This window comes from Takifugu rubripes, chromosome 4 (assembly GCF_901000725.2).
Source record: "Takifugu rubripes chromosome 4, fTakRub1.2, whole genome shotgun sequence".
NCBI lineage: Eukaryota > Metazoa > Chordata > Actinopteri > Tetraodontiformes > Tetraodontidae > Takifugu > Takifugu rubripes.
The window spans coordinates 5437039-5461515 of record NC_042288.1 but is presented as its reverse complement, the minus strand read 5'-3'; the positions used below and the strand labels follow the sequence as shown (position 1 = coordinate 5461515).

The window sequence follows — 24477 nt, the reverse complement described above, 5'->3', positions numbered from 1 at the left end:
TGGCAGCTACTGCTGTCCTTGTTGCTCTGAGGATGTGAAACAAGAAAGTGTCCTTGTTTTGTTGCCTCAGTTAAAGAGTGTGTGCAGAACCTCAGCCAGGAGGATGACAAGGAGAACCTGGTAGCATCTCTGTGGGGGGCTGAGAGGTGTCTAAGAGTGCTCGAAAGTGTAAGTATGGCTGTCACTGATGCAACCCTTTCACCAGCGATCTTATTTATTTTTCTGTCTAAAGGCTTCATTTAAACCTCAGATGAATTTATCAAAAGACTAAAATGTCTTATTTGTTACTTCTGTGAACAGGTAACGGTGCAGAACCCAGAAAATCAGGGCTACTTGATTGCCTACAAAGACTCTCAGCTCATCGTCTCTTCTGCCAAGTGAGAACCAAACACAACATGGAGTCATTATTAACACATGAGCGCAAACTAACGCTGCCCATTATAAGCACTCCTCTAACTATGATGACATTATGTCACAACATCTTCATCATCTGTCAGGAACAGACAAATAAATACACCTGATGTAAACCTGGTTCGCCACCCCTCACCCGAGTTTTCCCCCTCATTTGACCAGGGCTTTGCGACACTGTGAGGATATGATCCAGCGGTACAGCAGGGCCTTAAACAACAGCTCCGTCTCACTGTCCGGTGCTGCGCTGCCCCACTGCAACTTCAGTAATGTCGGTAAAGCCGTGGAGGACTGCATGAGGGCTGTGATTGGAGTTCTGCTCAACCTCACCCACGACAACGGTATGCCACAATCTCTTCTGTGATCTTAAAAGACCCTCTGTAAACATGAACAAAGACTGTAGCGAAGTAGAAAGTTCTGTGACAGTTTTGAAATGAACTCCATGCTGATTTAATGACTACAGGGAGGTTTTGTTGGCCAGTAAACAGTGAAGTGAATTATGAGCCGTGACCTGTGGGACCAGTTAGTGTCACATCTGGGAATGCCACAGTGCGTTTGATATGAGCATCAACAACCCTCCAACGGTGCAACTTTATTCATATGCACATATCAATGAAGGACGAAACTGTGCGTCCTACATTCAAAACATAAGCTGTCAACACACTAACCGGTTAAACAATAACCTCAGAGCTGTTTCACACCCACCTCACAGCCCCATGAATGACATTTCTTTTGGTATATTTATCAAGCTTTTATTCTTGTTTTCTCTCCACAATCATGATGGAAGCAGCCCAACGGCTTACAGATTAATATTCTCTGATTTGGTCTTTAAAAGCTGTGCACAGTTTTAGGACTAAGATGTCGTTTCTGTTGGCAGAGTGGGGAAGCACGAAGACGGGGGAGCAGGAGCATCTGATATTGACAGCTCTGAACTGCGTCCTTCGCGTTCCCCGCTACATCCCACAGGAGCAGCGCTTTGATGTGCGGGTGCTGGTGAGGCCTTGTTAAACACAATAAAAGAGATGCTTTTATTATTCACAGTATTTTCCACCAATCTCTGTGTCCTTTTGTTCGTCTCTTTCGTTTGTATTCTGCACATCAGGGTTTGGGTCTGTTAATTAACCTGGTGGAATACAGCTCCAGGAATCGTCACTGTCTGGTGGATATGGAGTACAGCCTTGACAGCACCTGTCTGGAGGACAGTCTGGTGCGGCCTGCCGACCCAGCACCGGCGGCGTTGGCATCAGAAGCAACGGGGTCAATTGAGACTCCGGGAGACGAGTGTGATGAGCCCCAGTCCAGCGGTGCTCTGGCCGCCCTGGTGAAGGTACAGACCCGGGGTTCAAAGACTCTTTCAGCCATTATGAAGAGCTTTTTAGTCTCCATTGCTGCAGGCTGGTCAGAGAGCTGCTGATGAGCTGTCACAAAGAGAAATCTTTTGATTTTTTTTCAAAGACTTTAATGTAGTATTGCTGCTAACATTTTCTATTCTTTTTCTGTGCACCACAAATGAAGCCCTTCAGTGTGTTCCAGTTGTTCTATTTCAGTCATTTATTCACTCTAACACTCACATGAAACTGATGCTCACTTGTTCAGAGGTTTCAGTCTAAATATTAAATGTTTGAGTTTCATTTAATTATTAATAAGTTGAACCAGCTCTGCAAAACTGACTCAATAGTTTCGTTTGCTTGAAAGAGACATTTGAGAATAAAATGAAGATAAACATTAAAATTACATTTCATCTTCAAGCCTTGACATCTTCTATTTTTGCTAAAGAAATCTTCCCTGAAAAGTGGCTGAAATATCTCTTCCATGTTTTTCTGTAAAATTCACACGTTTGTCTGCATGGAACCGCAGCTCTTCCTGGAGAGGGAGCGCGCCGCCATACTCGCTGAGGCCAAGACCGACGACCTAATCAGCGAGGCTCCCAAACCTGCCCTGGACCAGAGTGGTGAGTGGCAGGAGACGTCCGGAGAAATTCAGTGGGTGGCGTCCGAAACCAATGACAACCAGCCCGAGAAGAAAGAGGAGGAGGAAGAAGAGTTGGACCTAAATAAAGGTAGATTTACTTAAACTCCCAATATAGATAAAGGTTTTTATTGCTCGTGAATGATGTTCTGGTGTGACCGACTGTGCTGACTTGTTGTCTGGTGTGTTGTAGCTCTGCAGCATGCAGGCAAACACATGGAGGACAGCATCGCTGCTTCCTACACCGCCCTGCTGCTGGGCTGCCTGTGCCAAGGCAGTCAGGTGAGAGGAGCAAGCACACACAAAAGGGTCAAAAGGATGTTTGTGCTGGCACTCACATGCATTTTCCTGTTCCTCTCAGATCAACGTGACTACTGTGAGGCAACATCTGCCCAAAGGGGATTTCTCCATCATGACGGAAATGCTGAAGAAGTTCTTGAATTTCATGAACCTCACCGTGAGTGTGATTAAAGCTCGATAACTGATCATCTGTGATGTAAAACACAGGTTAAATAACATTTATGATTCCAAAAAAAGGGACATAAGAGTCTTTTTCCAACAATTATTTACATTTTCAGAATAATTGTCATGACTGGACTCAAACAAGATGTAAAATAAGTTAGGAACCTTTTTGAAGAGCTGTAGTTTATCACACAAGATAACAATAATCTTTGTGCATGTTTGTGAAATGGCTTTAAACCCCTCCTTTTACCATTAGTCCCATCATACCTTGTTTCCTCATTAAGTTGTGAGAGCAGAAGACCAATGGTTGCTAACTGTATGGATCGTAAGCCTGGGCCCAAACTCCTAAAAAGCTTTCCATGATTTTTAGCTTTGGGCTAATTGTATTGAGAAAAACAACAACTGCTAATTGGACCGATGCTCCAGCCTGGATCTAATACATGTTTTGCTGAACAGCGAGTCGATTCCTCTTTAGTTTCATTTTGAATTGCAGTCATTGCTCTCTTCCTCCCTTCATTCCTCTTTCCAATGGGGAACAGTTAGAAAAATGTATGGATTCCGTACAGGTCCGTATATAAAGGGATTCTCATCTTCTCGGTTTTATAACTCAAGTGTAATTCAACTGTCTTGTGTGTAACGACATTTAACATCTGCTGTGTTCTGGATGGTAGTCCAGATGTTCCACCCAGAGTCCTTCAGGAGCGCTGATGATGTCGTCTTCTTCTCCTCTTCCTCCAACAGTGTGCAGTTGGCACCACAGGACAAAAGTCCATCTCGCGGGTCATTGACTACCTGGAGCACTGTTAACAGACAGACAGCCAAAAGCCCCGAATCTCACATGCCAGTGTCTGGTCTGGCAGAGCTGCAGGACGACCTCAGAGACTCCCTGACATCACTGGCTCGCCTGAGGCAGCTCTGGCTTTGGGCCTCTCTCCGAGGCTTAAGTTGGTGTTTGTATGTGTGAGTATGAACTTTTCTCTGGAGCGAAGCCTGAACCAAAGCCCTGTGAGCCGACACCTTGGGCTCTTTCTCCTGGCACCACATCCAGATGGATCCTCAGGTAACTGGGTATCAGGCAATCCAGATTATAGTCTCAGATTACTCGGTGGAATGTGACATTTGAAAGAGATCACACCCCCCACTTCCCCGGAATAGAGGCTGGTGTGGTGGTGTCCTCCCTCAGCCACCCGCTGGAGCATGAATCTCTAAATATCATTTTATGGATCATTATGTTTTTAAACCTTAGATCAGCCCCAGAAGCCAGAGATGATGAAACATTGATTACTAGCAGAAAACAAACCACCTAATTCCTGATGGATGTTGGAATGACACATGAAGACTTTTAATTTTTGAAAGAATCTTTTATGTAGTTGCTGTTGCCTGAAAGTTTAAGGGAAAGAAAACCTTCTTTATTTTTATTCTGCCCTTTTTAATTTAGTATATTGTGTGCTCTTTGTCAAGATTCTTTTGTTAATATCAAGTTTGAGGGCATTTAAGAACACAAATGATGAATTGTTCACAAGAATTTGGAACTGTGTCCATTTTTAAATAGGTGTTTTATTGTTTGACTGGTAATGGCGATCTCTTAAAAATTCTCTTATGAATTTTGTTGTTCATTATCATTTCTTTCATAATCTTTTGTTTTAGATCTTTTGAAATGGGTTAATCAGGCTGAAATGATCGTATTCGTTTGACCTCAGTTATAATTGATGTGATTCCTTAGGATGATGGTTGTGCTTCCTTCTGAATTTAATGTTTAAATTTTTTTAATGTATTTAATTTAAAGCGTTTTCCTCCTTTTGTCCATGCTCAGCCTTTACCCAGCAGGCGCCTGTTGGCTCTGATATGTTCCCATCCGTTGGTGTGAACGGATGAGTGGCTGGACGTCCTCCTACAGACATTTGACAGGTTTTAATTTTAGTTAGGACACACACAGATCTTGGAATAAACTGGGAATTTACACTTATATTGGTCAATTTATGTCTGCGTGTCCAGCCACACGTACCTTCACTTTTTAACCATGGGACATCTTATTTATTCCTGCCTGGTGTCATTTTTATCTGGAATAACCCTGCCCCCCACGGCCCCCCTCGCTCTGCTGGCCCGCCGTTGCTGATGTGATTCACAGCCATATCTGTAGAAGCAGATTACCGTAGTCTCACCTGGTTTGTAGGGCTGCAGTTGTGTGACTGCAACAATTTATTGTTAATTATTTAGCAAAGCTTTGGTCTGAATGGAATTTTAGACTGTAAATACTCTTGTACATAGCGGTTAATGGACAATTAGACTACTTTTCCCCCCTGAAGCTGATATTTTTATTTTATACAATATTTCCTTATTTGTGAAAAACAAACTGCGACACAAGGAGAGAAACTGTTTGTACCTTTTTCAAAGGACTGTCTTTGGTTACATGTAAATATGCAGTTGTATCCAAAAAACCCATAAAAATTCTTGCTACTTTCAGTAAACTCCCATGTGTTTTCTTTTCCTCTTTAAGCAAAAGTGCAGTTTTGATTTTTCAGGCTGCTAAATTGAACTTTTATGGATTTGCAGCTGTGGGATGTAAACATTTACACAATCAGTAATGATTATTTTTGTGTTTGTGTGCAGACTCTGAATGCTTAGATGTTCTACAACAATGACTCTCCCCTCTTTTCTGTCTTCTCTCATTTCCTTTCTGCTTGGGGAAGAAGTCTGGGGTCTAAATCGTGTTCAGTATTCTTAACATGGTGGTGACAGGTGGTTGGCCTCACCCTCAGCTCGACTGACTGTGGAATAATGGAAACAAAGGATTCGTGTTGCACTCGCTCGCCCGAGAGCCAAACATTCAAACAGCTCAGGGCTGTTTGGGAATATAGAAAAATATATTCTGCCATTACAGATTCCATGTAGGCGAAGGCTGTGATCCAATATGCTGCAGAAAAAGAAAAAAAAACACGGGGAGGGACAATAAATATATACTGTCTAATGGTGCAACATGGAGGATGCAGCAAGGAGGTCGATCTGAATTCCACGGAGACAGAATCTTATGTAGATGATGGCACCTCCGCCTTTCATCTACCTTTTATACATTATACATGATGGTTCTGTGGTGGAAGCATTGTGAAAATGTTCCACTGCAGAGATCAGTGGGAAGAACAGGGATGAGTGTAAACACGAGGAGGAAGAATGCATCTTGTCCTGTATGTTAACGAGATTGATATAGGATGTCCTCCAGGGCTGCAGCGCGCCGGGATTAATGTTTCACACACGCCGATCAAAAGGCCCAGTTGAAGATGCACGGTTAAGGATGTTCCTGCCTTCATCCGTCTCTCCCCAGTTCCTCTCTTTCCCTGCAGCCTTTTTTTTTTCCTGTTTCTTTTCAATACCAACTCCCAGCTGGCACCATTTGGCGATCTTAATCTGGTGCTATGCAGGTTTTGACTGCATTTTCTTGTTATTGGTGAAGGATGCAAAGCCTGAAAGCCACTAGATGGTGTAAGCACTCAGCTCCTGACTACTGTGGCCACAGGTTGGAAGCCAAACGTGGAAACCCACATGTTTTTGGTTGATTGATTGATTTTTTTTTTTTGCCCCCTCAGGCTGTGAGAGCCCAGGTTTTCCTTTGAGGCTGCACAAACACACGGAGGAACCCCATAGGCTCGACACACTCGGGCCATCGTTACCTTTTGACCATTAGCTTTAAATCTGAACTTCATGTTTGGTAATATGAGAAAAGTTATGATCACCTGTCATGTCTGAAGAAGCTGTGAATGGATCCACCATTCAGGATCGACGCACTCCTTGTTAAACCCTCATACCTGACCTCTGCCAGCTCATCTGGAGTGTTCGGATAAGAGTGCCAATCGGGTCTCCGGTAGTTCCAATCTCTTCGAATGACATCTGATATGTTTTGAGACAAGGAAGCTGAGCTGTACACCTCACCGCTGCCGGACGCGCGTCATTTAACTTTCAGTCAGATTTATTCAGTCCTGCTGCTACAACAGACTGCTCCGCTCTAGAAATGGATGATTTCACCGCCGCTGTGTTTGCACACACGTTTGTAGGTGTACACAGAACCACCCGAGCGTGTGGAACATAGACACACGGGTCCACAAAGGCACAGCAGTAGGTTACACGTGCGCTGCATCCAAATGTGTGAACGTGCTTTTAGAAACCTTCCCGTCCAGATGAAACCCCACGCTCACACGTGCAGGTAGCTGCTCCTGTTTATTCTTAAGGCCTGAGAGTCTCACCAGTCCATCTGTATTCCTGTGTGTGCGTGATCTGCACGCCAACGACCAGGCTTTGTCCACAGGCGAGCCAGAGGAGGAGCAGAGCAGACTGTGTTGTGTTGGTACCACACACTGCATTTGACTTTTATTCTATTCTTCACCTCCAGGCTCAGGCAGCTGTCCATCCATCCGTCCGTGGTGGAAGGGTGGAGACAAATGTCTTGTGTGGCCGTGTGTGGGATTTAAGGGGAGGTTGTTTAGACGTCTGACCCGTCGTCCTGCTCCAACTGTGTGCGTGTTTGTGTGTTTGCTTGCATCTCTTGATGCCTCCTTCCCAGCATCCTTCTGTGCCAGTGCGTCTCTCCCGACAGCGAGCAGAGACGGAAACATGATGTAATATTAGCTCCATGTATTACGCTGCAGAAGAACGTCCAACAACATCAACAGTATCATCTCACATGTGCACTGAGCCCATGTAAGATATCCAAGGAAGCTAAATATTCAATGTAAGTTCCCAGAAACAAATTAGTTGATATTAAATATGAATGTATGAAAGTGGAGGGTGTGTGTGGGTTTTCTCCAGGTGCTCCAGAGACGAGTCATTGTTGCTGTAGATGTCTTGTTGGTCTGAAGCCAAGTTCTTGATTCCTAAAGGGACACTTTGGTCGATTTTCACTTTTTGAAGTCGAAAAAAGCTGAGAGTAATTTTTTCCTGAAAGAGAGGTGAGGATCGATGCGGCCAGGGCAGAGGGATCCTGACCTTTCAGTCCAGAGAATTGGCCTCCAGAATGCTGCAAAGTTGAACGTTTCTTGTGAGGGACCAGATCAGACCAGAGGATCTGAGAAATGTGCTCGTACTTGAGGTGATTGTGCGCGTGTGTGCTGAGAATCACCCATGTGACACACAAGTGACGTTAACTGGCAGGAAGAGGATGCAGCTCAGTAAAAGCGCTTTATGAGGGGAAGTACTGTAGTTTCCACGTTGTTGGTAAACGCTACATCAGCCGGTCAGAAACGTACCCACGTCTCTTTGGTTGATACCTTTTTGTGGAAGCCTCATGTCCTGAGAGGTGAGTTTCGGACCGTTGTCCGCTCTATTTTCTAACCTGTTTGTCAGTCATTAATTTTGCTCTTTGCTGACCACATCTGCTTGTTTTCAACTGGGGGATTAACTGTCCACAAAGACGCTGAAGCTTTTTCTGGAAACCCTTCCCGTTGTTTGTTACAAGTGAGGACGGACGGACGGACGGACGGACGGACGGACAAGCGCCATCAGACCACCACCTTCCCATATTCTGATCCTCCTATTCTGTTTGAAGGAAATAAAACAGACCTGCAGCACTTTGATATTTGCATAATCTTGCATAATTAAATCTTTGAGAAAATTGGAAAGAAAATTCATATTCATTTTTACCTTTGGCTCTTATTGAGGTTGCTGCTCCTGAGAGAGAACAAACATCTGGTGGCACATGACTGGATCACCTTATCAGGATCGGAGCGGCTGGGAGCGTCCATTCTTCTACTCAAGGTGTTCTGAAACCAAAGACGGTTTAATTTGCAGTTCACGTATTAAAAAATCAACACGTTGCACATTTGGTTGTTCAAAAGAACTCTGACAAGAGTCAGATGTGGAGGGCGGTTAACAGTCGGCATATAGATGAAGTTTACATCAGCTGGTTCAGCATCTCTGACTTTTTTACTCTGAATCCACACAGCCAAAAGATTTTCATTTGGGAAATGTCAGGTGACTTTTCCTGTTTTACACAGAAAGATGTTTAGAAAGCAGCTCCATGCCCCGAACATCCCAATTCCTCTTTAGTTTTCAAATGAGTCAGCAGTTTTGCAGATGCACTGTGGTAATTGAGTTATGATGCTCGACATTTTGGGGAAACAGTGGAAGAATGACGGAAAGTGCAGAGAAACTGTAACCGAATAAATTTACGCAAATGTTTGTGTTAAAGCTGTTAACATAATGGGGAAGTGGGATGAAAATGCAGGCAGTAGTATTCCTTACGGGTGATGCTCCGGCTATGGAGGAAGAGGAGGATGAATTCAGGAAGAAATGAAGCGTGAAACTTTATCACATATAGAGTTTAGCCCCAAAGGTGAGAGAGGGTTTGTGATGATCCGGGACTGTTTTTCTCCATTGTTGCAAAGTTAAATATCTCTTTTTTTTAATGAATGGATTCAAGGCTGGATTTCAGATTTTTTTCCCCTACACTCGTGGAACAAAGCTGCACAAGAGGTTGTATTTTTTTTATTTTAATTAAGTTCTCAGAACCCTGCTTTGGATTTTCCTGAAATCTGATGACACTCACACACCATCGGTTAATTCCCTGTGAGAGTGTGAATATTTCAGGAAGAAGGAAAGTTTCCCTCCTACATCCCTCAAGACCAGTGTTTGTATTTTTACTTATTTTTGCTTCTTGCTTCACTGGTTCCGCGTCCCTGCAGCAGAACTCTGATTTATAGTGTTCAGTTTACTCAGAACCTGCAAACAACTTTCATCCACAGCATCCAGGTGATTTTCAGGTGAATTCTAAAGAATCCAGGGAGAGCAACATTTGTTTTCTTCTTTTTTTTCTTTTCTTTTTTTCTAAAGTTGACACATAAAAGTGGGTTTAATGTGAAATATTCATGTGTTCAGCAGAGCCTGAATGATCTCCAGAGGTGACTCCTCAGTTGTGAACTTCACGTTTCTGAATAAATATTCAGGGAAAATGAAAGAGAGGCTTCAGCCAGTCAAAGCATTAACACATCGTTTTCACAACTTTAAAGTTTCTCTTGGTACCACAAATTAGAACATTTTAAAACTCTAAAATGGGTGCAAGTTTTAGAATGTCCTCATTTCTAGCAGAAACAGCAGCAACACAATGATGGACCATGCTGCAGGATTTGGTGGAAGAGAGGTTTGGGAGTGATGCTTTGAATCTATCTTCATATCAACATGCTTGGACAAACAGTAAAGTTCTAAAGTCTTGAAGACTGTCCATCAACCTACGAATCAAAACAGTTGCTTGAAGTGAAATGTGGCTGAGCCCTGAAGGAAAAAAGTTAATATCTGAAGGGCTCATCTTCACAGGGCCCTATATACACATCTGTGGGTTTGGTACCTGGCTCAAGGGTACCTGGGCAATGCTCTGAAGGTGTTCTGGCACCTCCCTAACTACCAGAACACCTTTATGTTTTGCCTGCCCTGGGGTTTGAACCAAGAACTCGCTGCTTCTCAGCCCAGGTCCCAACAGACCACCACCCAACTAGCTGGATGTATGGAATAGAAACACAGCAGACAAACAATTTGGTGAGTCGCAAATGTGACACAAACGGATTAAGAATTATTAGAGCAACTCAAGACAAGTCACACTTGTTCCATTCAAATTTAAAAATCTGGCTCGGCGACCTGCTGCTGCACTAGGAGGGAGCTTGAGTCCATGTGTCAATCGAGACGAAAAGAAGGTGTCAAGGTACCTGCTCTTGGATATGTGCTGTTTAATTAGTGGAGTCCAGAATATATGAATCCTCCTTTTTGATTTGATGGTGCTTTCAATGCTACATGCTAACAATGCTAACAACAAAGGCTTTATGGAGTCTGTCTTGTTTCTAAAGCAGAAATCTTACAAATGTGCCTCCTTCCAGTCACAAATCTCAACTTCCCAGGTAGAAAAACAACTGACCAGTAGCTCAATGTGAGGTCTGACTTGGAACTCGGGTATAATCTATGATGAATCAGCCAGCAGTTTAAACCTCATCAGGAATCCTGTTGGTGTGTTTTTACTGGACTAAGCTGGAGTTGGAGTCTTTGTTGCAGGAGACTTCATCATGGTTTGTTATGTTGTGTTTCTGCCCTTATCCATCCCAGTGCAGAAACCCGCCGATGCACATGGGTCACAGGTGCATCTTCCTGCAGCGATGTGTCTTTGGTCGACTCATCAGTCTTGAGTTTTACTCGATTTATCCAATTCACATACTGATGAAGGATCCCAGCGTGCAGGAGGAGAAATAAGACCTTTCTCCTCCGACCTCAACCTTGCAAATGTGTGCTGGGAGAGGTGAGTAGGTGCCCAAGTCAAGCTAGGGGAGAGCTTAGGAGAACAACATGAAACAATGTTTCTTCAGAGCATTGGTTAGGAAGGAGGACGCAGCCTGTGACAGTAATGTCGTCTGGCGTTGACAGTGGTCCTTCAGGCATGAAAACACGTTAAAGTGAGGTTGCCGGTGTTAAAGTAGCTCTGGTGATGCATGACTAAAAACATTTGAATGGTAAATCCACAATAACAGTGCAGCTTCCTAAGCTCTGCCTTTATTCAGCCAGTCTGCCCGACACTGCAAAGTTCACTCAGAGTTTCTGCCTCTCGGCTCTGATCACCTTCCCTTTCTTACAACAAACTCCTCTCTCATTTATGCTCATGTGCTCACTCGCTCGGTTCAATTTTCTCTTGTTAAATTCTACAGTCAGCCAGACAGACGGACTCTCGGCTGGACAAACATAAGGCTGATGGAACACAGATGCGTTCTCGGTTGTGTTTGAGCTGCTTGTGTTGTTTCTCATTTCATGTGAGGATGCTGTGTCTCATTGGTTATTAGCCATTAAAGCGGCTGCAGCGGGGTGTCTGGATGGAAAATAAAGGCTCCGTTCCTCTAACTGGCCCTGCTGACCTGCACCACCGGTGCTCCAGCAGTCTAATGGGGCTCTGAAAGCTTTTGTGTTGTTAAAGACAGAACTAAATATTTTCCTGACCAGATTGGGGCCAACATCACTTACACACACATGCACACACGCATGCACATGCACAGTCTGATCAACTATTAATGCTCTCATTTCCTTTAATTATCTTCTCCGTCAGAGCTTCAGCTCCAGCAATTAGCCAACAGTCCTTGTGCCTCTGGGATCTCAGGCCCAGACTCCTGCTGGCATGCAGGGTCACGATGGCCGTGCACTCATGCACATGCTCACTTGGCGATATCCGAGCAATGGCAGAAGGTTCTGCAATTTCTGGATCTCAAAGAAGAGGCTAACACCCAGGAGGACATGCGTGAGTTCCTGCCTTTGCTGCTCAGGTCGCTTTATTATCAATTTTATGAGCGAACCTTCCTCAAACCGCACAGGACAGCTGATCGGGTGGCTCGATTCAATCGGGTCAATGCTGAAATGGAAGGATTTCTGGGCTGTAAGAAGATGAAATGATGTGTTGGCAGAATGATCAGAAGGCTTCTGAAGTATCCTGGTGTTTCAGGCTTTCATCAGAGGCACCTCCGATGATCCATCAGGTCATATCAAATGCATGTGATTGACAGCTTTACGTGTCTTCCAGGTGGCTGAGACAGAGAGCTTCTGTCCCAGCCAGGCGGGGACACAAAGGCTGGATGACTGGATTCACTAGCCTCTTTCCACCAGGAGCAGCCCAGAGAGTGGAGGAGGGCTCGTACAGACGTACAGACAGGTGAAGTGCAACCATGGTAACAGCTGAGGCCATCCATTCATTATAAACTACAAGTGTGTGTGTGTGTGTGTGTGTGTGTGTGTGTGTGCACGCATGTCTTCACACATTCCAGGTTTGTATTTTCCAGCAGAGAAGCTATAAATGAGCGTTCTTCCTGTCCTGTCCTGATCAGTCAGTCAGCAACAGTTGACAGCAAAAATCACAAATGTGCAGGCTGGCAAAACAATCAGTGAGTGAAGGTTGATGTATAACAGGAGGAAAGTGGTGAGTTTGAGAGGAACAAAATGAAAAGTCCAGGAAGCAGAAAGAGATGAATAAAACATTTAGAATGCTGGGATTGATGTCACGATGCAAAGAAGAGAAGGAAAGAAATGAAAGGAAGGATTAGCAAATGATGGATGGAGGGATAGAGGGATAGATGTGGCACAAAAATGAACGTAATTTTGTTTTTACTTCTGCTTCCTTTTTTTTACCCTTTTACTTCATGACTGTTTCTGTCAGCTCTCAGCAGACGGGGGCTCCAGCTTGACTGACTGACTGACTGACTGACGCAGAAGAGTAAAACAGACTGTCATCAGTTGACATCAACGGTCATTAAAATCTAAAATTTGGCTCAGAATTCTTCATCAAACTGGCTCTAAACTTGATGTGAAGTAGATTTAAAGCCACAAACTGTCTGTGAAATGTTTTAACAGATATATGAATGTAATCAGAATATTGTGGCAGGACAAAAAAAGATTCCACGCAGTTGTTCCCTTGTTTTCTTTATTGAACTCCAAAAAAAATATGGGTGCGGAACACGTCCCCAACCCATAATCCTCCTGTGTGAGAGGTACCTGCGTGCCCGCCACAATGTAACCTTTTAAGGATCAGCCATGATTCCATCTCAATTCAGCTAATGTGGACAACCATCTAGCACTTCAGCCAACTGTTAAAAAACTTCCTGAACCTTCTGATCAAATTGTTATTATTCATGTTAATAAGATGCTAAACATTGCATAAAGAACAACTATCAATAATCTTTATTCCTCTTTTCCTGCGGCGGGCGGGAAAGAAAATGCATCGCTGCAGCACATCCTCAGTGATGTGTTACCAAACAGCTGTCTTCATAATTTAAATCCTGAATGGATGTAATGTCGTCGAAATCATCCTCCGAAGTGTACTCAGACAGGCGCATGAACGAAGTTTACCACAAATTGAGACCAAACGTCAAAGTTCCTTTTCTACCTTGGCCAAGGGGAGTCCCGCTCCGTTACAGACACGTCTGCTGCCGCGCTGTCCCGGGGGCTCTCCCTCCACCCCAGCATTGTCTCTTTTATTACATGGCAGGAGGCGTTTCTTTAGTTCCATAGTTTGCATCAACCGAGTCACATTGCCCATATTTGACCATATTGAAGCGGCTATCGGCCTACGCACAGGTGCACAGCCTTGAGAACCCTAACCCAAGCAGATATCACACATTATTGTTTTGTCCTTCTCACAAACACGCTCACATACAGTTTCCCCGGTCCACTTTACCCCAGTTAATCCTTCTCGCATTATCTACGAAACGACTCTACTTTTATTAAAATAGCTATAACATAAAATGCAATTCGCTATATTTCACAACATTCTTGGGATCAGTAGATCCCTTTTCTAGAGTAATAAAGCGTACACACAAAGCTCCGATATATGGGATACAACAGCAGCCACACGTCATAATAACAGCTGTAAAGGTGGCTAAAGAAGTAAGTATAGGAAAAATCAACCCTTTCCATTTGCCAAACATCCGGGTCATCCAAGAGTCAGGTCCAGACTCCACACCAGAGTTTTCAGCCAATTCACGAGAGAGGGACCTCAGTCCTTCTCGAGCTTTAGTTCCGGAGTCGTCCGGAGCCATATTGCTGTGAATAAAAGTGTAGCACATTTCTCCAAACATATAACACACACCCCCTTTCTCAGCTAGCAGCATGTCTAAGGCCATTCTATTTTGCATCAATACCAGTTGCTCAGCAAGTCCTTCCACCCCGTCTCTGGTCAGGTTTGCTAATCTTTGAACATTATATTGCACATAATTTATCCGGTCCACATTCTTATTCGGTGTCATTGGAAGATTTTCAAACCCAGCCGCCACTTGATTAGCTAATTCATACTCCTCTGGAACTCCCCTAGGGACTCCCATTGCATCTATATACGTGGGACAGATTGAACGCAGATGAGCTCCTCTTCCGTAGGACGTGTCGTCGGCGTTGGGCCGTTAGGCCTGCTAATGTTGTCGGTCTATTCGTACTCATCCTGTTACCAATCAGTCTTACCATTGCACATCTTCCTTTCACTCCTGCCTGCATCTTCGTATGCAACCCATGCCCACAGTATCAAAATAGCGACCCTATCTGAGAGGCATCACCCTTAATTGTCTGGTTGCACCAATCCTCCGCAATCTCCCCATATTACCGCAATTTTCCTGTGAAATTAAAGCATACATACCGGTTTGGTGCGCCCCTCCGTGGTTTGAAAAGTCCTGCAGTGTATTTGTCGCTAATTGGTGGGTAAATCATAGCCAATTGTGTACAGTTTATCGGAGTGTTTTCTCTGGTTAATGCCATCATGCACTGACATCCCCAATCGTCATCAAAATGCAGAGGAGCCGGCTCGGTGAATAATTGCACTCTCCGCTAATTTTATCCTTTGCCTCACTCACCAACCAATCTCGTCAAATATTGTCAGTTCCCGTTCCCGTGCTCAGTTGTATTATGTCTATTGGTTTTAGAGCCAAATAGTCAAGTGTTCTTACCTGCTGGGAGGAGTTACCTCCTATCAGGCTATTATTCCTCACCCTTCTTTTCTGATATTGTGGTGGTGACATTAAGTGTATTTTGATCAACCCCATTGTACAAGAATGAGAATTGAATAGGACCAGATTCATAACACAAGTAGACATCATACCCTCTCCACTTAGCGGGATTCCCACGACAGTCGATGACGTCACATAAATCGAATTGAAAAGAGGTAGGGGCCCCCATCGTGTATTTCAATGTGATCGCTGCGGGGCATTCTCGTGGTGTATCTCGCCTGGCTCGTGGATGACCCCTTTTCCCTTAATGATCTGCTCTTCTGAGTTAGCATTCCACACCTGTGCACAGCTACACATATCACTATAGATGCAAAGATTGCAACAGCCCAAAGCAAAGCAGACATGCATATTATCAATAAACCATTCGACGGTCGTCTCCACTTCGGTGTTCGTTCCGATGAGCGTCGTCCCGATGTCCATTCTGGGTCCAGATGTTCCTCCACCTCCTCCTCTTCCAGCGGGCGTCCCAGCACCATCGCATCCAGCGTTGTCGTTGCAGGGAGAGGTTACTAGCACTTCACCTGTTGCGTGTTGGGAGTTTCTGACGTCGCAGACTCCTTGCTGCTCTCTTTCATGTCTGCGCTTTTCGGTACCTTGGCCCACTGCGAGAGGTGGTACCAAGTGTCGCCCTTCCTTCAAACCGGACAGCTGTGTCAGTGCGCGTTGTCACTCGATGTGGGCCCCTCCACCTCGGTTCCTGCCAATTCCTCTTAAGGACCTTCAATAGCAGGTACTCCTCCCTTGTGAGGTCTGGTCTCTCCTGCGGTTCTGGCGGGATCTGGAGGGAAAAACTTGAAAACATATAGTTAAGTATTTTAAACAATACCTTGTTTGTTCTTAAAACGAGATCCATTAACGGACTGGATTGTTTTGCCCATTCTGCTTGCGCGTGCGCGTGCCCGTGCCCCCACTCTTTGTATGTATGGGGTCTTAAGTCCTCTAATTGTTTATCCTCCACTGTCTTCACTATGTACATCCCAGCAGATCTAGTCCTGCTGCCTCTTTTGCAGCGTTATCTGCAACCGCATCTCCCTTGGAGTGAATGGTCCCATCACTCCTGTGTGCTGCTACTTTAATTACTACCAAGTTAGAGGGGATCCGATCCACAAACTTTCATCTATTTGCTTGACAATTCCCTCGTGTCTAGGTGGGACCTCTGTTACTGTTTGCCATCTGTTTCTCTTCCATGAACCCAGATCTCTAAGTACAACAAAAAAACTAAAAGCAGAGTCAAAATAAATATTTACCGGTTTGCCTGGCGCCACTGCCAGTGCCTTTTGTAATGCCACCAACTCCGCTCGCTGTGCGGATGCTGGCTCAACTTTCCCTGAGACCATTTTGATAATGCTCTCGCCTTCTCTCATCACAACTGCAAATCCTGCTCACAATCCCTTGTACTTTTTGTGACAGCTTCCATCTATGTACAAGTCTCTGGCAACTTTTGTGTCCAGCCTTGCTTTCGCCACTTGGGTCAAGAATGATGCTGTAATAACCTAGTACCATCCTTTCCCCCTGTTCAGCAGTGGACGTCAGATGTAGTTTATTTCTGGAACCAAACATCACTTTTTGGCTTTCAAGACATGCTTTCTATTACAGGGGAGCATTGAAATAAGACAGGTGATGGAATATTTTAAAAAACAGTAAAAGTGGTGATGCTGGTGATTGATCACACACAGCATCATCAGGGGATCTGTTCCACTGGAACATCAAGAAGGTCAGACTCTTGTTTGTGTTCTCATGCTTAATTCCTTATTAAGACGTGTCCTGGGAAGGGGCGATGAAAGAAACCAACGATAGCTACAGGCAGGACGGGAAGTAAACACACCCATAAACACAAAAGCTCCACAGAAAAACACGCGTTGCTACTGGGCCTTGCTCAGATTTTTCTTCAGCTATCAGCAATGTTCCCTCTAATTTTTCATGTGTCTGAGCAGACACACAAGCTCCCTGAGCACACTGAGGCCCACTGTGAGCAACATCAGATGGGTACGCTGTGGCCACACACCAGTATCAGTCTTGTTCAAAACCTTGGATCATAGCAAGTTACATGGCTTATTAAAAGAATCAAATGACAGCAGCACATAAAATGAAAAAGACAAAAATCTTGTTGTTCATGAGATGTGTACTATGTTATATGTGAGAGTCCTGCTTTAACCATAGGAAGAGTCACTCAGTTTCACCGCTTGTTCTTCTATTTGCACATACTCCGACAGCCATTCCATCTTCAAAGAACCGCATTTCTTTTTTACTTTGGCTTGATGAGTGGATGTGTCTCTGCCCGTTCGTTTCGCCATGATAAGGGATTAGCATTTGCGTCTCTTAACTCCGCTGCACTGTTGTTAGCTAGCTAGCTAACCTGCATGGCGAGTAAAGGCAGGGCACATACGCAAACACTGTCAATGCTGATTGGCTGCGTTCTGGGGTTTAATGGACGGGACGTGGACAACATCACACTAACATTGTACCTGAAGGTGTACAGAACACGTGTGTGCACACAAACTGTGTTGTAGGTTTCATAATGGTGATAATTCACTTTAAAAAAAAACCATTTTGTTATGAGACTTAAGGAAAAAGTTCATTTAAATATGATAAAGGCAGGTTGCTGCTATAGTTTGTTTATCAGCCCCATCCAAAAATAAAAAATACATGGTGCGGCCACACTTTACGGTCCCAGGACGATGCCAGGTACTGACACCACCCAGCCAACACTTTTAATTTTATCCCTTAAATTCCGCTTTTTCCACATACTTGCACCACCACCCACCACCACCGTCAATCCAAATTATTGAACCATTTCTGATATGTCAGGTCGTTATCTCTATCATAAAAAAATGTCACATGTGGGGGGTCTGGAGGTGGCGAACAGGCCCAAAACTCCCTGATGAGAGGGCCCATGCGCGGAACGCGGCCATGAGCGGGTTGTCGTCAGGTCCCGTAAGAAGTCCCCAGTAAATGTCAGCGGTGAGGAGGTCCCCAGGGTTTTCTGTGCCCAGCCACAGAACAGTCTGTGTGTGTGCAGCCTTGTCGGAGCAGTGGAAGGTGACGAGGGTCCCCCCGCCTTGAGCAATGTCCGTGCTGCAGCCTAAAAGTGTAAAAATGTCTCGCCCCATAAGGTTGACAGGACAGTTGGGACCATAAAGGAATGTGTGGCTGAAAGATTGCGCTCCTATTTGAACATCCAACCGGGCAGTTCGTTGCATGTACAGTTCGTTCCACTCCCCTTCCTAGCACCTGCTCCGAAGACAATGGTGGGTCAGTTCCATGTTGCAGCGCAGAAGATGTCGCACCCCTATCCACGAGAAACAGTTTTTCAACATCATCCACCATCATAGGAAGGAGGGGCTCGGCCAGATTCCCTCCAGTGCCAGCTGGGCCCCTCTACGTGCACATTCCCCGTCTCCGAGGCGGGCCCGGCCTGGGCCCGTCCCCCTGTGAGTCTCTTGGACCCCCTCTCACGGGACCCCTCCGAACACTGCACTCCTCCGCCCAGTGTCCGAACCCACCGCAGCGGTTACACCTGTCACCCGGACGTGGGCCTCCTCGTCCTCCCCGTCGCCACCCACGGTTTTGTCCCCATTGATTGTTTGGGGGTGGGACCTGCCGCATCACATCCTGGAGGGCCGCCATTAGTGAGGCCTGAGTTACAGGCTTCTCACCTCCTGGGTTCTGTTTACCTGTTCTAAGAGAACATAAGATAAGATAAGATAAAACTTATTGATCCTACATCGGGGAAATTCACATGTTAGAGAAGTACAGTATAGTCCAGTTCTAAAGGAAAGTTAAAAAAAACCCAAAAAACTCTTATGTTCTTATATTCTAAAAGTCCTATGTACACCATACATTGTATACACTTCCGACTGAGACTAGTGCAAAAAGACGCATGGGAAAAACACTAAAACATGAAATCATGCTCGGAACTACTGTAACAACGTGCGGCGCCATCCTAGAAATCTTCTAGCTGAATCTTCATTAAGCTGTTAGCCAATGCTTGTTGTGATGAAGGAATATTCTGCAGAGCCTGTCTGACTGACCATCAGTTGGTGTTGTTATGCTAAGCTAGTTCAGGTCTTATCCTGCTCAAATGTGACAGTTTAATCCAAACCTCAATAAACAGTGCATTCCCCAGGGGGAAAAATAAAGCATTGATGCTACAGACACTTTAATAACCCATCCCCTGTTCCACATGATCACACAGTGGCTAGAGGGGGATGATGACGATGGAGTCTTCGTGTTCCGCCCTGTCCAGATTAAAGGGCAGACTTTTGGTCCTTTATGGTGCTAAATTGTGGAATTTACAAGTTCACTTTTCTCTGTTAAGACTCTTCTGATTGAGGGGAGAAAATATTCAGCTCTTCAGCAACGACCCCTCACACACACACACACACACACACACACACACAAACTTATTGATGCTTGGTCAGGAACCAGAGAAGGTCCCAAACGGGGGTAAATCTGCCCGTTCAGTCAGCAGGTTCTTCAGACCCACATCTGTCATCACTTCCCATCTTTCACATTGAGGATTTTCTCTTTGATCATGGCCTCCAGCTTGAGTTTTTGTATGACATTTAAATAAATGAATTCACTGAGAAGAGTACTGGTCAAGTTTAGAAAAATTTTTTTTTAAACCGCAACGGTGTCAGTTAATTTCTTTTCTAATTCAAATTAATTTGCTGCCTCATCCAGAGAAAATATGTGTTTGTTTCCAGTTAAAAGCCCTCTTTAACAATACGGCAACTCGGAAGGAAAGAAAACCTCTCTTCTGCTATTTTTCACTGGGTGAGACAAAGGATGGAATGAAAAAATGAAATAAAAGAGTAGAAGAGGTGGGAATTAGACCATGTGAGGCTGGAGGATGTAGCATCTCTGATGAAGCTATTACCTTTACCAGGGGTCCCTGCAACACAAATACCGTAATTATATTTACTGAGCTTTAGCCTGTAACTACAGTAGCCTGAGCAACTGACTAACTTTAGCATCGCCGACATTCTTGCGGCCTTTTCAAACATTTACTTTATTTTTATCCGACACTAAATCAGCAGAACTCCAGCACTCCCTACATGACAGCACCACAACAGCTAAACTTCAATGTTTTAAATGAATCATTTTGAGGAGAAGTAAACACATTTTTACAATCAATACAATCTAATGTTGGTCTCTAAATATTGCCATAGCAACTTGCTAATACACATCAGGGCCCTGGTGCCAGGAGATTCACTCATTAGCCAGGACTCCGTACTTCACTACACCACATTCTAGATTAAACATGCCAGCGTTCTGTGGGGCTGGGTGGGCTCTGGATCAAAGGCGGGTCAATTTGCCATATTTGCTGCATGATCGATGCAGCAGTAACACAAGGCGACATGCTTGCTGGGTAACTGCAGCTAGAGGTCAACGTAATGGCGACCAGACAGGCCTAAAACATGGATGTTAACCCAGCGCAGTCAACAACAACAACAATCATCCTCTCCTGCTTGTCCTACTGTAACTATGTAGGTTTATGTCTATTTATGGGGCAGTTTGCTAATCGAAGGGCCATGACCCTGACCCTAAACCGTCAGTCGCTGCTCACCGTGACTAGAGCTGCTCGTTGTCTGTCGTTGTCTGCATTCAGAGGAACCGACCAGCTCTCCTCATATATGTAAAATGCTCCCATTCAGATGACCCAAATGCACGCGAGGATTCCTAAACAATTATAAACTCCAGCTCCGTGTTACTATTCTGGATTATTATGCTTATTGCTAAAGGTAAATACAAAATAAAATCAAATTAAAAAACATTACTATAAAAGAGATCTGAAATATAAAGACACAACAATGCTGTAATGCTTTAAGATGTTTAGATATAGAGGTAGTGACTGAAGCATTGATTGAGAGTTATAATCAACACTGGACGACTGACAAAGAAATAAAAGCAGCTACTGACAGACAGATTACTCAGAATTTATATATAGACTGCAGGTTGAGTATGAATATGTCTAACTTACACACCACAGATGAGGCCATGCCCCCCCAGTGTTGGCCCTCTCAGCTTTACACTGCCCGAGGCCCCCGCCTGCCGTGGGGGCGGCTCCCAGTTGAGCGTCAGCCCGTCACATGCCTTCACTCCTCCTCCAGTGCCTTCTTCCTCATCCTCACTCTCATCCTCACGTCTACGCCCGAGTTTCCTCTGCCGCCACCTATTGCTCCTTCTTCAAACTGCAACTTTCCTACCACGACTGTATTTCCTCCTGCCAACACTTTTAATTTTATCCCTTAAATTCCGCTTTTTCCACATACTCGCCAATCCCGCGTCATACTTGTCCTTCTCATTTTTATTTTCGGTTATGATTTTCAACATTATTTGTAAGCCCTTTTCCTCATCTCCTTGCCCTGAGAATCTGACTCCATACTTATCCTGCAACTTTTTGCTTTTTTCCCATGTTTTTTTTCCCCATGCGTTGTTTTGGCCAGCTGTCGGTTAAACAGTTTTCCCAGCCAACCGTCCAGGGGCCCCTCACCCCCATTCTGCTGTATCTCAGCCATGATTCGGACCGCTCCTCCAGAACCAAGAGAAACATCTACCAACTTCTGTCCGGAACCAAATTCGGACCAATCTGTCCAAAACCAGGACAAAAGTCCTCCAAATCCGGACCAAGCTGTCCAGAACCAAATTCGGACCAATCTGTCCAAAACCAGGACAAAAGTCCTCCAAATCCGGACCAAGCTGTCCAGAACCAAATTCGGACCAATCTGTCCAAAACCAGGACAAAAGTCCTCCAAATCCGGACCAAGCTGTCCAGAACCAAATTTGTACCAATCTGTCCAAAACCAGGACAAAAGTCCTCCAAATCCGGACCAAGCTGTCCAGAACCAAATTCGTAAACTTGTGGTAACTTCTTGGTCAAAACGGCCAAACGCCTGTCTTTACTCGTTTTCAAATTTAACGATCAACACGGTTGACTCGACATCATTCAGCACTTTCAAATTAACAGGCAGTGCTCATCTTATAATCGGGCCCTTTTAGAATGATGCCGAGGACCGGTTGATCCAGACCCTTGACGTGCGCGCCTGTCCTACTCTCCTCTGGAGCAGATTACGTCGGGGTCACCAAATTGTTGTTGAAATCATCCTCAGAAGTGTGCTCAGACAGGCGCACGAATGAAGTTCACCACAATTTGAGACCAAACGTCAAAGTTCCTTTTCTACCTTGGCCAAGGGGAGTCCCGCTCCGTTACAGACACGTCTGCTGCCGCGCTGTCCCGGGGGCTCTCCCTCCACCCCAGCATTGTCTCTTTTATTAAAACAGACATGATTACATGGCAGGAGGCGTTTCTTTATAGTTCCATAGTTTGCATCAACCGAGTCACATTGCCCATATTTGACCATATTGAAGCGGCTCTCGGCCTAAGCACAGGTGCACAGCCTTGAGAACCCTAACCCAAGCAGATATCACACATTATTGTTTTGTCCTTCTCACAAACACGCTCACATACAGTTTCCCCGGTCCACTTTACCCCAGTTAATCCTTCTCGCATTATCTACGAAACGACTCTACTTTTATTAAAATAGCTATAACATAAAATGCAATTCGCTATATTTCACAACATTCTTGGGATCAGTAGATCCCTTTTCTAGAGTAATAAAGCGTACACACAAAGCTCCGATATATGGGATACAACAGCAGCCACACGTCATAATAACAGCTGTAAAGGTGGCTAAAGAAGTAAGTATAGGAAAAATCAACCCTTTCCATTTGCCAAACATCCGGGTCATCCAAGAGTCAGGTCCAGACTCCACACCAGAGTTTTCAGCCAATTCACGAGAGAGGGACCTCAGTCCTTCTCGAGCTTTAGTTCCGGAGTCGTCCGGAGCCATATTGCTGTGAATAAAAGTGTAGCACATTTCTCCAAACATATAACACACACCCCCTTGTATCAGCTAGCAGCATGTCTAAGGCCATTCTATTTTGCATCACTACCAGTTGCTCAGCAAGTCCTTCCACCCCGTCTCTGGTCAGGTTTGCTAATCTTTGAACATTATATTGCACATAATTTATCAGGTCCACATTCTTATTCGGTGTCATTGGAAGATTTTCAAACCCAGCCACCACATTATTGTTTTGTCCTTCTCACAATCACGCTCACATACAGTTTCCCCAGTCCACTTTACCCCAGTTAATCCTTCTCGCATTATCTACAAAACTACTCTACTTTTATTAAAATAGCCATACATAAAATGCAATTCGCTATATTTCATAACAGTAGTCACAGCCTGTTTTCCTTCTGCTTTACTTGGCGTTCCGATCACGCAGCTTCAGCTTCACCTAAAAAACATCCTCAGACCAAAGAGCGTTCCACTTCTTTGAAATATTCTGAATGTTCAGGGAGGAAGAGAGAAAATCTGACCATCAGTGATGAAGGACGCCAAGCTTCAGAGGCAGCCAGCATCGTTTCCAGCCGGTGGTACTGGGAGGGGCCAGGGCCTGATGGATTTAAGGGTTCAGGTGGTGATCAGGAATCTGTTGGATGTTTGATCAAACACTGAGACTTAGCTCTGATGAATGACCTCTGATGAATTACAGCTCTGTAACTGTTGTGATGGAACCAGGGGGGTCTTCAGAGAGAGCAAAGTGTGTGTATCTGTGTGTGTTCTTGTGATTGCAACACAATGAGTACCAACATCCTCATTTTACTAGAAAAGTGAGGATATTTTGGCTGGTCCTTACATCTTCAAAAGTCTGTTTGAGGGTTTAGACTTGGTCTCAAGGTTAAAGTCATGGCTCAGGCTGTAGTCGTGATGTTAGGGTAAGGAGCTGGAGAGTGTATCGTGTCTAAGAAAGTCCTCACAAAGACAGAAGTTCAGTGTCATTGGCTGTAAGTGTAGAGACTCCTAAAAGGTCAAATCTTATAGAAAGTGGAGGTGTCCCCCAGGGAGATTGGGCCTGTCTTGTGGGTGGTGCGTCTATAGAACGGGTGTTGCCTTCAGGTACCAGAGGATGATGCTGTTGTGAGTCTGCTGGACTCGACCCTCAGACTCTTGGGGTACTGGTGTTCTACTGAAGCACAAGGTCATGAATGGAGTCAAGTCAACAGCAGCTGTAGAGGATGTGAGGGGGCTCATCCCTGAAAATGTGTTTAAAAAAAATCTGGATTAAACTTCAACTGGACATTTTA

The 24477-nt window shown here is 44.7% G+C and overlaps 1 protein-coding gene across 1 annotated transcript in view; it reads left to right on the top strand.

Moving 5' to 3' along the window:
* wapla (WAPL cohesin release factor a) overlaps positions 1 to 5313 on the top strand; it is a 13552-nt gene extending 8239 nt beyond the window's left edge. Inside the window, exons 12-20 of the mRNA XM_011603031.2 lie at positions 71 to 168; positions 301 to 377; positions 574 to 749; positions 1286 to 1401; positions 1511 to 1735; positions 2266 to 2467; positions 2570 to 2658; positions 2738 to 2833; positions 3580 to 5313. Of these exons, the coding sequence (XP_011601333.2) occupies positions 71 to 168; positions 301 to 377; positions 574 to 749; positions 1286 to 1401; positions 1511 to 1735; positions 2266 to 2467; positions 2570 to 2658; positions 2738 to 2833; positions 3580 to 3645 (1145 nt within the window). The 3' untranslated portion in view covers positions 3646 to 5313. The remainder of the gene's footprint in view (positions 1 to 70; positions 169 to 300; positions 378 to 573; positions 750 to 1285; positions 1402 to 1510; positions 1736 to 2265; positions 2468 to 2569; positions 2659 to 2737; positions 2834 to 3579) is intronic.
* Positions 5314 to 24477: the final 19164 nt, after the last annotated feature.